The sequence below is a fragment of the Maylandia zebra genome, linkage group LG4 (genome assembly GCF_041146795.1).
Source record: "Maylandia zebra isolate NMK-2024a linkage group LG4, Mzebra_GT3a, whole genome shotgun sequence".
Lineage (NCBI taxonomy): Eukaryota > Metazoa > Chordata > Actinopteri > Cichliformes > Cichlidae > Maylandia > Maylandia zebra.
The window spans coordinates 22,899,200-22,913,300 of record NC_135170.1 but is presented as its reverse complement, the minus strand read 5'-3'; the positions used below and the strand labels follow the sequence as shown (position 1 = coordinate 22,913,300).

Below are 14,101 nucleotides of genomic sequence, written 5' to 3'. Positions count from 1 at the left end.
AAGTTAAACGAACAAGTAAAGCTGATCTATTAGGCACTTTTCATAGACTATCACAAAGTGTTATACACAAAATGACTAAAATAAATAAGAACACTAAGTGCCATAATAGCCAAAAAGGATATAATAAAACACAATCTATTAAGAGCCAATGTAGAGAGTATAAAAGAGGAGTAGTGTTGGCTCCTGATAGACTCCAATCAGATAAATATAATTCAAACCAGTGCAGAGCATTTCCTTTAATGCCAGTGCTGCGTTCTAGTTTAAGTCATAAAATGTTCAACGTCATCAACAGTATTTAATGCAACACTGAAGTCTAAGAGGACAAACACACAGCAATGTCCACAGTCATAGACTTTAAGAAGGTCATTAGTAACCTTTACTAGTGCTTTTTCGGTGCCATGGTGAATTCAAGACTGTATCCATTCCATTTAACCATTCCTCTGCAAATGATCACATAACTGATTTACAACATTCTTTTTGAGAATCTTTTAAATAATATGAATATTGGAAATCTAATTGGATCAACTTTTAAGCAAAGTTAAAGGCCTCTGGTGGGTAGCCAGTTAGTAAAAATAAATAGAGCACTTAATGGTAAGACTTCTTTGAACAGCCTTCTATGAATGGGGTCTAATAAACACACTGATGGCTTGGATGAATTCATTATAAAGTTGGTTAGGAGAGATTAAAAAGCAATAATTGAACAATTAATACATTTTAGCAGCGTTTATAGTTGCTTTAGTTAACGATACATTTGTGGGAAGGCTGTGAACATATGTTTTTTCTTTAACATTAACATCTTATTTGTAAAGCAATGTCTGAATTTCACATTTGTGCTCTCACGTGCACCTCCATTGTCTACAAAATGCTGAGGGTTCCAGTGAATGTGTGAAAATGGCTGAAAGTACTTGTAAAATGTAACTTTGTGTGTCTCTTGCAGTCTCATGAAGGACTATTTTTACAAACCTCCAATAAACAAGCTGAGCCTCACCTTCCTGGAGAAGAGCCTGGAGTCTGCGTACCGGATAAGCTACCAGGAGGAGGTAGGTGTTTGTGTGTGATGAAATGTTGCCTAACATAGTTACCTTTGGTCTAGCTAAGATCTGAGAGTCATTCAGATAAGCACGCATAGTATGCTTGCTTGAATTTCTATATATTTATCTTAGCTTGTTCATGTTTTCCTCTTTGTCTGTGTCTGGTAGCCCGATAGTGCTGCGTTATGACCAGACCGCTCAAGACTGCGGCAAAGGGAAATCACTGCAGGACCTTAGAAGCAGTTTAGTTTTAGGTTGTGATGTCCTCTGCTGGTGTATCATCAGAAGTGCATCTTAAGGACATGGCTGCTGCTGTTGCTACAGTCTCATTAACAAATAATATGTAACTAATCACAAATAAGATTTATTGAAGCTTGTTAAATTTGTAACATTCATTTTTATTTCTTTTTTTCATTCTATTCAAGGGGGATCCAGCTTTTTTTTGTAGTTGCTCTGTGGTTAAATTTCTTAATATACCACCAGTATTAAGACAGATTTCCTCTAACACCTCATTCTTATTTATGAATCCCCTTCACGCTACCTTAATAAGCATATTTTTACGATTATACTTTCTTTTTTTCTTTCCTGCCCTCTGTTTCCTCTTTTCCCATCCTCCCAGGTCGAGACCCAAGCAGCGGTGCAGACATTTGCCAGCCCAACATTCAGTTCTTTCCTGGACATGCTCCTGTGCTGTTTAGTATTTCTGGCTCTTTCATTGGCCTGTTTCCTTCAACCGCTTGTTACCCAGCAGAACCCATCCACACCGGCACTCATTCTCACAGCTGTAGCCACAATTTTGGAGGTCCTGGCTCTGCTGATTGCCATACGGTGAGATACTGAATGCAGGAGAGGCTCAAGCCAGTCAGACATTATCAGAAAGTCTTGAACATATTTTATTAAATTAGGAGTGCAATACAAAGAATAGAATAGATTTATATTCCCTGTTAATAAAAACCAAAACTTTGAGCAGCTCTAGGCGGGGCAGCAGTATAAAAATAGACAAGAAATATGGAAATGAACAGATAAACACAGTGAGATAGTATATACAGAAATAATAGTGCAACATGATAGTAGTCGTATGGTACTGTAAGCACACCCTACCACCCTCACCAGCTGTTGTAGTCCTCACCACACTTGTTGACTGATAGAAGTTTGGCCATCAGGGGATGAGAGAGGTGAGTATGCTCTAAGATCCCAACAGACTAACGCCTCTTATGGGCCTTCCCGACTTGGCAGGAGAGGTGTGTGTGGTCCAGGTGAGGGCAGCCTAGATGTGCACACATCATCTCTACTTCTTTCTCAAGTATGTTGAGAGAAGAATTCTTGGTACGCTTGGATTTTCTGTAATACCTTATCATTGGGGCATTATAGGTTGTTGGCCCTGCGTGAGACTGGTGGCCTGTCAATGCTGTACCCTACCTCTTTCCCCCTTGACCCTGATAAGGATAAGTGGAGGAGAATGGATGGATGGTCCTTATCATTTCCTTGTTCTTTTTAAGAGGGAAGAGATAGTAGAGACAGTGGTACTCTTATCTTCAAGCTGTGTACAACCCATCTGAGGGCTAAGTCCCAAGCTGATTTTTGGAACTTTTAATCAGAGGCTAGAGGAACTGTCTAACGCAAGAATTGAGTGGGTGCTTTGCTCACCTCAAAGTATATTTAAAAGATGACCAGGAGGAGAGACAGAAGAAAAAAATGTTGGCATGGTTAATATTGGACTTACAGGTAAAATCTGTGCAGAAAGAAAATGTATAGACCCTAAAACAAAAAGAGAGAGGAAATGTTTCCATCTATATCATATATAAATCAGCCCTTTAATAATTATATCTGCAGCCAGTTTATTAATCAAGCTGGGATCACATGAGAACACATAAAACTATAAAATCTCTCACATGTCATCTGTATCAGTCATCATTTTCTGGGTTTCTTTTCTCTCCAGGATGGCTTTTTATCTGGACAGTGTGCTGACCTGCACTCGAGTGCTGATGACGGCCATGTCAGGCTGGATAGCACGCCACTTTATAGGAGCTGTCCTGGTGTCCCTGCCTGCTGTGGCAGTATTCTCCCATGTCGCTTGTGACATGCATCACTCCATTCAGGTGAACTAAAATTTCATGTTTATTTTATGCTTTTAAAAAGGGATCTTTAGAGTATTAAATACTGCTACTGTTGTTTGATCAAGTTCTGCTTGTCTTACTTCATCGTTAATTATGTCTTTAACTGCTGTATGCAGTATGTAAGAAGTATTGTAGTTAGTATTGTTTACAGTATGATCTACACCTTTTTGACTGATATTGTGTTCTGTCTCTTGTTTTCCTAGTTTACCATGTTCATCTGCTGTGCTGTCATCATAGCTATTATTCAGTATTGTAACTTCTGCCAGCTCAGCTACTGGATGCGCTCAACACTAGCAACACTGGTGGGACTGGCACTGCTGGCTTTGCTCTTCAGCTCCCCCTGCAGGTATGAGATGCATTTATTTTACTGCGGAGACGTCAATAAAAGGAAGTAATAGTTTTGCTCTTTACAACCCATGCAGTATTTTTTTGGCATGGTCATTTGGTCAGTTCACTTAATTATAAAGGATAATGTGATGATGAAAATTTCAAGGAGGGAGGTCCATTCAGTCAGCTTTTGTTTATTTCTCATTCATAATCCATAGAAACACATACATCTCACTTGCACTTAACAATCTTGGTCTCTTCGATAATAAGCTCATGGCGTCATTATACGCTACATGAAGTTTCCGTAAACTTGCTTTCCTGGAATTCACCTACAGATGTGCCTTAAAGTCTGTACATGCATTAAATTTACATAAGAGGATGTTCACTTGTGCATACATCATCAGACATTCCCTATAAATGTCATTGTCTGTCATTTGATCTTTAATAAGATATCCAACATACCTGACCTTGTATTATCTGATGGTTTAAACTCTGGAAATCTTTGGTGTTTGCCCTCTTTGGTTTACAAATCATGACAGTACGCTTGCAGGCATTACATCTGATGTCATGTTCCACAACATAACATGTGAAGGAGCTGCTCTAGACCAGCACCACTAGGACTAAAGAGCACAAGACCATCTCCATAGATAATATGATTGACTAGCAAATTGCCAACCCTGCACCCAGTTTTTACAGTCATCATCACAAAGATTAAACAAACTGGGACAACATTTTTCTTTGCCTAACTCGATTGCTCACTGCAAATGGGGCTGAAATGGTGTCTTTCAACATCTGGTTGCCACTTCAATAAACTCTCACATTGTATTTAGCACCCTTCTTTAACTCAACTTGCAAAATAGGGTGTGAGCGCAATCCCCACAAGAAGAATTTGTTAGTTTTACAGTCATTTACAAAAGTCGTGCTGTTTTCTAAATGTGGTCAGGTTCATTTCGATATCAAGCGCAAAAATTAAATATCGATGCAATTAACAGTAAACTGTGTGTCTTAAACATTAGTAAATCGGTTTGCATGTTTGATTTAAATGTTCTCCTCCCTATATTTTGCACCCTGAAAAATGAACTCTTGGAAATACATACATAACAGGGTCAGTCGCAAAAATCTCTGCCTCAAAACTTTTGAGGCATCAATGACAAACATAAAAACTAATGAATTCTTTCCTCTTTACAGTTGCGTGCCATTTCATGCTATGAACAAGTATAATGTCCGTGAATTGAAATCATTTTTGATGTTCTTATTTCATGAATTAATGTTGCTTCTGCTTTTTCTCTTTCAGTGTCACTAAGAGTCTGTTTTTCTGGTAAGTATGATTATTGTTGATGTTTTGAAGTGCATTATTTCTCACTTCTCATTTCACATTAAAACTGGACAAAAAGCTTCAACTGAATGGGCTCGGTTATTATTCCAACCAAGCTCTTTAATCCATGTCAGCTTCCTGCCTACTTCCTACATTTGTCTCTCACTATCAAATAAAATTAAAGATAAAACAAGACAAAACACACTATGCCTTCAACAGATAGTGATAGTGAACTGAGATTGAATGGGTGAAATAAGGACACCAGCCAGACTCTAGGCTCTCTGCCACTGAGGTGCTCTGACTTTCTATTCTGAGCGATGGCAGTTTGATTTTGGTGAGATGCATTGAGTTTATAGCAAATGCTGCATTTGGTTATTTGTAATCGTAACAGCTGCACTATTTCTTAAAGTATTCTAAACTTTCCTTTCCCTCTTTCTTCTCTTTTTTCTCTTTCTTCTCTTTCTCAACCAGGTCTGATGGCCAGAACAACAGCAGCAGCAACAGCAACACCTCCATTGTCATGTCTGACAGCCCACTGGAACTTGACCCACAGACCCACCCACAGGACCTTCTCGGCCGTGAGGCCTGTGTGGCCTTTTTCCTCCTCCTTCTCTTGGTCTGGTTTCTTAACCGTGAATTTGAGGTCAGTTACCGTCTGCATTACCATGGCAATGTGGAAGCTGATCAACACCGCATCAAGATCCAGAACATGAGGGACCAGGCCGACTGGCTGCTACGCAATATCATTCCCATACATGTGGCCGAGCAGCTCAAGGTTACCCAGAGCTACTCCAAGAACCATGACAATGTGGGTGTAATATTTGCCAGTATTGTTAACTTTAGTGAATTTTATGAAGAAAGCTATGAAGGAGGTAAGGAGTGCTATCGTGTCCTCAACGAGCTGATTGGAGACTTTGATGAGCTCCTACGGAAGCCCGTCTTTGCTAATATAGAAAAGATCAAGACCATTGGTGCCACTTACATGGCGGCAGCAGGACTCAACGCTCAGCAGTGTGCAGATGCAGCACATCCTCACGCCCACCTCCGAGCTCTTTTTGAATTTGCCCTTGAAATGATGCGTGTGGTGGATGACTTTAACAAGAACATGTTAGGGTTTGGCTTTAAGCTTCGTATTGGATTTAATCACGGGCCTCTAACAGCAGGCGTAATTGGCACCACCAAGCTTCTTTATGATATCTGGGGCGACACGGTCAACATTGCCAGCCGCATGGATACCACAGGCGTGGAGTGTCGTGTCCAGGTCAGCGAAGAGAGTTACTGTGTTCTTAGCGGCATGGATTACGAGTTTGATTATCGTGGCACAGTTAATGTCAAGGGCAAAGGTCAGATGAAGACCTTCCTTTATCCTAAAAGCAGCGATAGTGGCCCGGTGCCTCAGTACCAGCTCTCAGTCTCTCCAGAGATCCGAGCACAGGTGGATGGCAGCATCGGGCGCTCACCCACTGACGAAATTGCAAGCATGGTCCCTGCAACCAGCACCACTGCAAGCAGTACTAATACTATGGTACCCAGTGCCAGCACTGGTTCCCCTAGTACGACAGGGCTTACTCACGTGAAAGAGGTAGATAGCCGTGAAAGACGTCCCACTGCAGAAACTTCTGCTGCCAGGCGATCAAAGTCTCACACTGGCCTGACATCTGTACATATAACCAATCTTGAAGGACCCCCTTCTTTGTCAGAAAACAAACAACTTATCATCTCAGCCCAGCAGGATACATCCCAAAGGTCAACAAATCCCCTGAAGGATATCAAGAAGGACAATTGCGAGGATGAAACTGGCGGTAATGTTGGCGAGTTAACCAGACTCTAGAAATCGTCAAGTGTGCCGCTTTCATCATCAATCCTCTACCCTTTAAGCTCTCATTCCTTCCAGCTGGCATGTGTAGAATCACTGTACATTTGGTCCTACTTCAGTTGGCGATGGAGGATGTGAAAAGACCCCAAGCTCTCGCCTCACCAGCCAAGAAGCAAGTTGTTTTTTTTTGTGTGTGTTTGTGACAATATAGCCATTTTCACACATGCACTGCAGTACATAATTTTTACTAGACATTACCCAATTGAGCTGCATATAGGAGCACAAACATTTGATCAGACTTCAAATTGGCTTTCCACAGTAAGCTCCTTATAGCACAAAGTGTAGGCAATGTCCAGTTGGGCCTGTGTAAAGATAGAAAAGGCACTTATCCTGAGAATTCGTGGCAAAGGATGGACGTTATGTGTCCTGCTTCTTGCACATGCTAAGAAAGCAGCACCTTCATCTAAACCAAAAGGAGTATTTCCAGCAGCGTGAAGTGGACTGTCACCTGCAGCATGTGAGAAGGGACAATTGTAGATGTTCTGGTGGGATACAGTGGGGCAAAAAAGTATTTAGTCAGCCACCGATTGTGCAAGTTCTCCCACTTAAAATGATGACAGAGGTCAGTAATTTGCACCAGAGGTACACTTCAACTGTGAGAGACAGAATGTGAAAAAAAAATCCAGGAATTCACATGGTAGGATTTGTAAAGAATTTATTCGTAAATCAGGGTGGAAAATAAGTATTTGGTCACCTCAAACAAGGAAAATCTCTGGCTCTCACAGACCTGTAACGTCTTCTGTAAGAAGTTTTTCTGTCCCCTACTCGTTACCTGTATGAATGGCACCTGTTTGAACTCATCATCTGTATAAAAGACACCTGTCCACAGCCTCAAACAGTCAGACTCCAAACTCCGCCATGGCCAAGACCAAGACCAAAGAGCTTTCGAAGGACACCAGGAAAAGTATTGTAGACCTGCACCAGACTGGGAAGAGTGAATCTACAATAGGCAAGCAGCTTGGTGTGAAAAAATCAACTGTGGGAGCAATCATCAGAAAATGGAAGACATACAAGACCACTGATAATCTCCCTCGATCTGGGGCTCCACGCAAGATCTCATCCCGTGGGGTCAAAATGATCATGAGAACGGTGAGCAAAGATCCCAGAACCACACGGGGGGACCTGGTGAATGACCTGCAGAGAGCTGGGACCAAAGTAACAAAGGTCACCATCAGTAACACACTACAACGGCAGGGAATCAAATCCCGCAGTGCCAGACGTGTTCCGCTGCTGAAGCCAGTGCATGTCCAGGCCCGTCTGAAGTTTGCCAGAGAGCACATGGATGATACAGCAGAGGATTGGGAGAATGTCATGTGGTCAGATGAAACCAAAGTAGAACTTTTTGGTATAAACTCAACTCGTCGTGTTTGGAGGAAGAAGAATACTGAGTTGCATCCCAAGAACACCATACCTACTGTGAAGCATGGAGGTGGAAACATCATGCTATGGGGCTGTTTTTCTGCCAAGGGGACAGGACGACTGATCCGTGTTAAGGACAGAATGAATGGGGCCATGTATCGTGAGATTTTGAGCCAAAACCTCCTTCCATCAGTGAGAACTTTGAAGATGAAACGAGGCTGGGTCTTCCAACATGACAATGATCCAAAACACACCGCCCGGGCAACAAAGGAGTGGCTCCGTAAGAAGCATTTGAAAGTCCTGGAGTGGCCTAGCCAGTCTCCAGACCTCAACCCCATAGAAAATCTGTGGTGGGAGTTGAAAGTCCGTGTTGCTCGGCGACAGCCCCAAAACATCACTGCTCTCGAGAAGATCTGCATGGAGGAATGGGCCAAAATACCAGCTACTGTGTGTGCAAACCTGGCAAAGACCTATAGTAAACGTTTGACCTCTGTTATTGCCAACAAAGGTTATGTTACAAAGTATTGAGTTGTATTTTTGTTATTGACCAAATACTTATTTTCCACCCTGATTTACGAATAAATTCTTTACAAATCCTACCATGTGGATTCATGGATTTTTTTTTTCACATTCTGTCTCTCACAGTTGAAGTGTACCTCTGGTGCAAATTACTGACCTCTGTCATCGTTTTAAGTGGGGGAACTTGCACAATCGGTGGCTGACTAAATACTTTTTTGCCCCACTGTACATGTGTGAAAACGGCTCACAGTTGGCTGATGTTATCAAGAGTGGAGGGTGGACCACAAAGATGGTCTTAGGCAGTAACGCACAAGAAAAGGGAAAATGTGACAGCTGACTCTGGACCTTCTCTTGCCTGTCGCAGATCCCATTATCTGCCATTAACTTATTTGATTATCTTTAAACCTTTAATCTTGATTATTTCTTTCATATGTCTTTTTAAGTGCCTTTAGAGTAGAATATTATGTAGACTAAGCCTTTATAAATAAGGGAATAACAACATAAAGGGAAAATTGTAAATTAGAAAGCTTTTTGGGAAGAAAAGCTTTGCTTTTGTTACAGGTTTACTTTTTAAACTATGTTTTGCTATGATAGTTTTGCCTTTTATTAAAAAGAAAAGCAACAATGTGTAAAACATCACAATATGTGACAAGCGAAGGGCAAAATTATGTACGAGTAAAAAAAAAAATGCACCGCACTAAAATCCTGCAGAGCCTGTGTCCATGTTGTTCTTGAAAACCAGAAAACGCATCAGGAAAGGCACAACGGGAACAAATCGGTACAGGCTAAAGGCAGACGAGGCTGAGCTGTGAGTTGTTGAGTGAGTGTATTGCTCTTATGCAGTGTGTGTCTGTATAGTAAGATCACTTGGGCTTTAATAAGGGGAGGTGCCTATGAGTTACTCAAATGACTGAAACTGCAGGTTTACAAATAGAAACTTGTTTGCTGATGTGGCAGCTTTTTCTCTGGCCTCAGTTAAGATCTTTGCATTGCCTCAGCACTGAGGCATGATGGTCTAAACTACATTTAATCAGCATGCTCGCAGCATCATAGGCTAACTGCTACTAGTGTTTGTGCCCTCTGCACATCCAGACTCTTGTAGGAGCTCAAACTATCTAACTGTGTTTAGTGAGTATTTTAATGGGTCCTACAAGATGCTGGCGTACCTATAGAGTGTCTTAAATTGTGTCTTAATTTCTTTTTTTTTTAGATGGATTAGAGAATAAAACTGCCTGGGTTAGCTATGGATTACACTGTGTGTTAGTTGATTGTGTTTTAGGACATGGATGATCAAAGTGGAATGTCACAATAAAAATGTGTTTAATAGTGTTAATTGTTACACAAAACTTGAACTTTCTATCTGAGGCGTCTTAATCTACTTTCTGTTATCTAAAGGACATTACTGGATGCAAACATCTGGACACTTTTACAGCTTCATACTTTCAGTGACATGAAAACTTTACATAACGGCATTGTAAATGCAAACGGCAGTGCACCAAAAGGTATTTCATAGAAGGGTCTCTGTGCTTTTCGCTTTCCCTTTAATTTTTTCTATCTATAATGTCAGAACAGTTTTCATCTCTCTTGCTGTTACATTTTCTTTCTTCTGCTGTTTAAAAAAAAAAGGATTGTGTGCTCAGACGTAAAAATGGTTTCACCAGTGCACCATTTCTTGACCTGAACTCAAGTAATAGAACAAGCGTTGCAAATAAAAATAATTCATCATCAAGTAATTTATGTAAGCTGCTGCAGCTAACAACACCTTAATAGTTAAATAGTTTGCTCGCATTGTTTTCTAAGTGTGGAGCTAGGGTAGCTTGTGCCTTTTAAATTTAAACATGTCATATTTTAAAGTTCTGTTGCTTTTCATTTCTCAAGACACTTAATATTGATCAAAATTTAAAATACTGACGCTTGTGCTTGAATCATTTAATTTGATAAAATATTGAAAGATGAGATTTCAGCAGTGCCTTTTCTTGACATGTATAAGTAAATATAAATATGCCAAATATGTGACATTATTTGGATTTATTGCGGATTTTAAATTCCTTTTTCTCTTTTATTTTATAATGTTATAATAATTTACTTATGCAGTTGGTTTAAATGTAACAACAATGGTTTAAAAGGGAAAATAACCTTCCTTTGCTTATGAGCACACAACCCTTAGCACCATTCCATTTTTTTTGGTTTTTTTACACTGTAATAAAGGGAATAACCATTACTGTTCATGGTTAAACACTTAATAGTGGTCATAATTCTTGAGTGTTGAGCTACCTTTTTAAATGGAATTTTCCTTAATAATTTTGATAAGCCCTGTTGAATAAGCTGTTTGTTTTTTTTTTACTCTGAACAGGTGAAAATCTGAAAGGTGTGTTGACTCACACATTTGACATGCCTTCTTTTTCCCTTGTGTCACCGCAAACATGAGCGCATCTTTTGATTTGCTGTGATTTAATGAGATGTGAGTGGCATTCTGAATCAGCAGAATGGCACAAATATTAATGCCAAAGAGTGTCATTGCCATCTCTTGGATTTTCTCTTTTTGTTGTCTTCTTAATTTGCAGGTATTTTGTGCACACCTTGTAGTCATCATATACTAACTGGTAAAGGCGCTCATTTTTTAATGTGCGGTATGCCTTTATATTGTATAGTATCTGAGCATTTTCTAGAATTTATATAAGCGCATGTATTAGAATATTACTTGTCTTAAGAACTGGGTAATTTTAACAATGTTGGAATAATACTTGCATGTGTGTTTAAAAAAAAATGTGTGCATTTGTAAAACTTTGTGATTGTGTGTATTTTGGAAGAGATGCTCCAATCCTAGCAGGAATGTGAACAGTGAGGCTTCAGTTGGTAGAGATTTAAGTTCCTTTTTAATCCAAACTAGCCAAATAAAACTGTGGAGACGTTGCAAGACCTCTCTGGTTGGTAGTATTGAAAAGTAGCCCGCTGTCGATCCCTCTAAGTTTTAAAGGGGGCCTATTATGCTCTTTTCTGGGTCATTATTTCGATTTTTGCACTCTAGTAAAGTAACTTTGGATGATTCACAGTTCTTTATCACCTTTACCCTACGCTATATGGACACATTACACCTACAAGAGCTGCTCAGCCATGTAAACTGATTTCATGAAGCTCCCAGTTTACAGTTTTTGTGCTGATGTTAATGCAAGAAGAGGTTTGGGACTCTGCAGTTACTGAGTCAGCAGTAGAAAGTGTCTGAAACCTGAACTTTGGGCTTAAAGTGAATTTTTTTTTCTTTTGTACATCAACCTCATTATTCAAAACTTTTTGGTTAGTGTGTCTGATATTGTAACATAAAACAATTATATATGAGAGAAAAGAAGAAAAGCATAATGGGTCCACTTCTATGAACTGTTGCTTTCTTTGGATATGTTTTTGTATATAGCACGCTAACAGGTGAAGTTAAATTTAATAATAAATAAAGTCAGTTGCTGGGAAATGTTGTCCTAATGAATTTATAGCCTGTATACTACCAGTGATAGATTGAAACAATAGACGTACATGGTACAAGTTTTTGTTTGTTTGTTTTTTACTTTACACTTACCCTCAAATGTATTTCATAAGCAAACTGTGTACTTTCTAGTCCAATGCATTTAACTGAGTGCAGCTTTTTAATTATATTTCTTAACTGATTATGCTATCCACCAATACAGGCAGCTACAAGATTTCATGCAACTTAAACTTTGGTGCATCGATACACATTTATAACAAAGACATAAGCTCGACTGTGTGCTTGGCTAGTACTTCATTGTAGTTTTCTGTTTTCTAGTTAGTTTATATATATATATATATATATATACACACACTCATACTCTGAAAGGTGCTTCTTCCCAAAAATTAATCATCTACTTTCACACTTCACAGAGAATCTTCACTTGATTTTTATATAAGTAAGTAGACATAAGTTTGATGGGATAATATGTAAGTTTTTAAAACCTTTCCTGTAAGCACCAATAGTCACATACTGGTTTATCATAGCTTGTGTACTTGATAGTGTATTCGCTAAAAGTAAAGGCTGCTTTATCTGTTTCTATATAACAGTGTATAGCATTGACTCGCGTTTTAGCCTGCGAAATACAAAAAAAAGTTCCATTTCAGGTAGCGACTGTTGGGTGTTTGAAAAGTTTGAAACAGGTAGCTCGTTTTTTCTGTGTAATCCACCCCTAGAGGCAACTTCTCGTACGTCCACATGACGCACGGTGGGGACACAGGTTTACGTCAGGGCGTCAGCGCGCCTCCCCCCTCCCCCCACAGTCTAGCTGGGAAGAAAAAAAAAACTTTTTTGTATCGGAGGAATCAACAGCCGCCATCTTGACGCGGCTCATAGTCTGGATTTCGGGGGGAGCATTAAATTAAAAAACCGATCGGAGCCACACGGAGCGGACTCAAACGGCTTTTTTCGTGCAGAAAATCGAAGCGTGAGCTCTTCCGATTAGAAATAATGCAAATATGTGAGGGCTAAGTGGGGTTTTGTCGTCTCGAAAGCCCTCTGTATATTTGATTTCCCTTTTAGAGAGCGCCGCTTCTCGCCGTATCGCCGTCCCGAGACGCTTTATTTATCGGGAGACAGCGACCAGAAAAATAATCCGTCTCATAGAAAATATTTTTCGAATTTTGATCTTTTTATTTAAGCCAAAAACGGAATTTATGGCTGCTCGTTTCGACTGCGAAAAAAATGATTCTGTGCGGACGTGAAATCGGCGATCTGCGGAGAAAGGGATTCGCTTATGCTTCGTGCCATATTTTATGATTGATTTTTATTTATTTTTCTCGGACTGAAATAATTTTTGGACGTGATTATTGAGGATAATTATGTGGGTGTTGGGTGTTGGATTATCATGGGGTGATCTTAGGTGGCGAAGCGTGGCGCTGTTGCCTATCTTTTGAAATCCTTTTTCTCCAGGCGGCGTTTCGCCAGTCTGCCAGTCAAAGAAAAGGAGGAAAAAACTGTTAAATTGCTCCTTGGCGCCTAACAATACAAGTGACCAGCGACTGCAAACCGGGGGGCGAAGATTTGGACTGATTTCTACTTTTATTCGTCGGTGTCTTTAAGCGCTTGTAATATTTGCCGACGAGGATGGCTGACAATCTTATGGATGTGGGACCCCCCACTGCAAAGCGACCCAAGATCAATTCACCTCCCTCAGGATCAGATGGCCCAGGTAAGGACAGGGCATTGTTTTTAGTGTACCTGTTGTGACGAAGGTGTAGTAGTAGTAATAGTGGTAATCACAGTTTTCAAGCTACACTGTGCACAGTTTGTGCCCCTCAACAGAAGTGAACGCATCATCTATGTACAGGAAAGCGGTCACTTGAGCGGACTGCAACTTTTCACAGGAAAACAGCACATGGTGATGTTATAGGAATAGTTTGCTTTAATCTATAGATCACAAAATAATGGCTGTAAAAGACAAATGGCGTAAAAGGGGCTCAAGCTCAATGCATTTCCATCACACGAGGTTTTCAGCTGCTCAACAGGCAGAATTTGCTCCCAACTTTTCAACCTTTGTTGGGATAAATGTTAAATGCCTAA

General features: G+C 40.1%; 2 protein-coding genes across 3 annotated transcripts in view; both read left to right on the top strand.

Moving 5' to 3' along the window:
- The window catches only part of adcy9b (adenylate cyclase 9b), a 41,525-nt gene extending 34,341 nt beyond the window's left edge, over positions 1-7,184 (top strand). The window contains exons 5-10 of the mRNA XM_004559369.4: positions 938-1,040; positions 1,651-1,859; positions 2,971-3,130; positions 3,352-3,494; positions 4,770-4,793; positions 5,262-7,184. Of these exons, the coding sequence (XP_004559426.3) occupies positions 938-1,040; positions 1,651-1,859; positions 2,971-3,130; positions 3,352-3,494; positions 4,770-4,793; positions 5,262-6,621 (1,999 nt within the window). The 3' untranslated portion in view covers positions 6,622-7,184. The remainder of the gene's footprint in view (positions 1-937; positions 1,041-1,650; positions 1,860-2,970; positions 3,131-3,351; positions 3,495-4,769; positions 4,794-5,261) is intronic.
- A 5,684-nt stretch (positions 7,185-12,868) lies between these two features.
- crebbpb (CREB binding lysine acetyltransferase b) overlaps positions 12,869-14,101 on the top strand; it is a 44,278-nt gene continuing 43,045 nt past the window's right edge. For both annotated transcript variants that reach the window (XM_076883202.1, XM_076883201.1), the window contains exon 1: positions 12,869-13,730. In XM_076883202.1, coding sequence (XP_076739317.1) covers positions 13,646-13,730 — 85 coding nt within the window. In that variant the 5' untranslated portion in view covers positions 12,869-13,645. The remainder of the gene's footprint in view (positions 13,731-14,101) is intronic.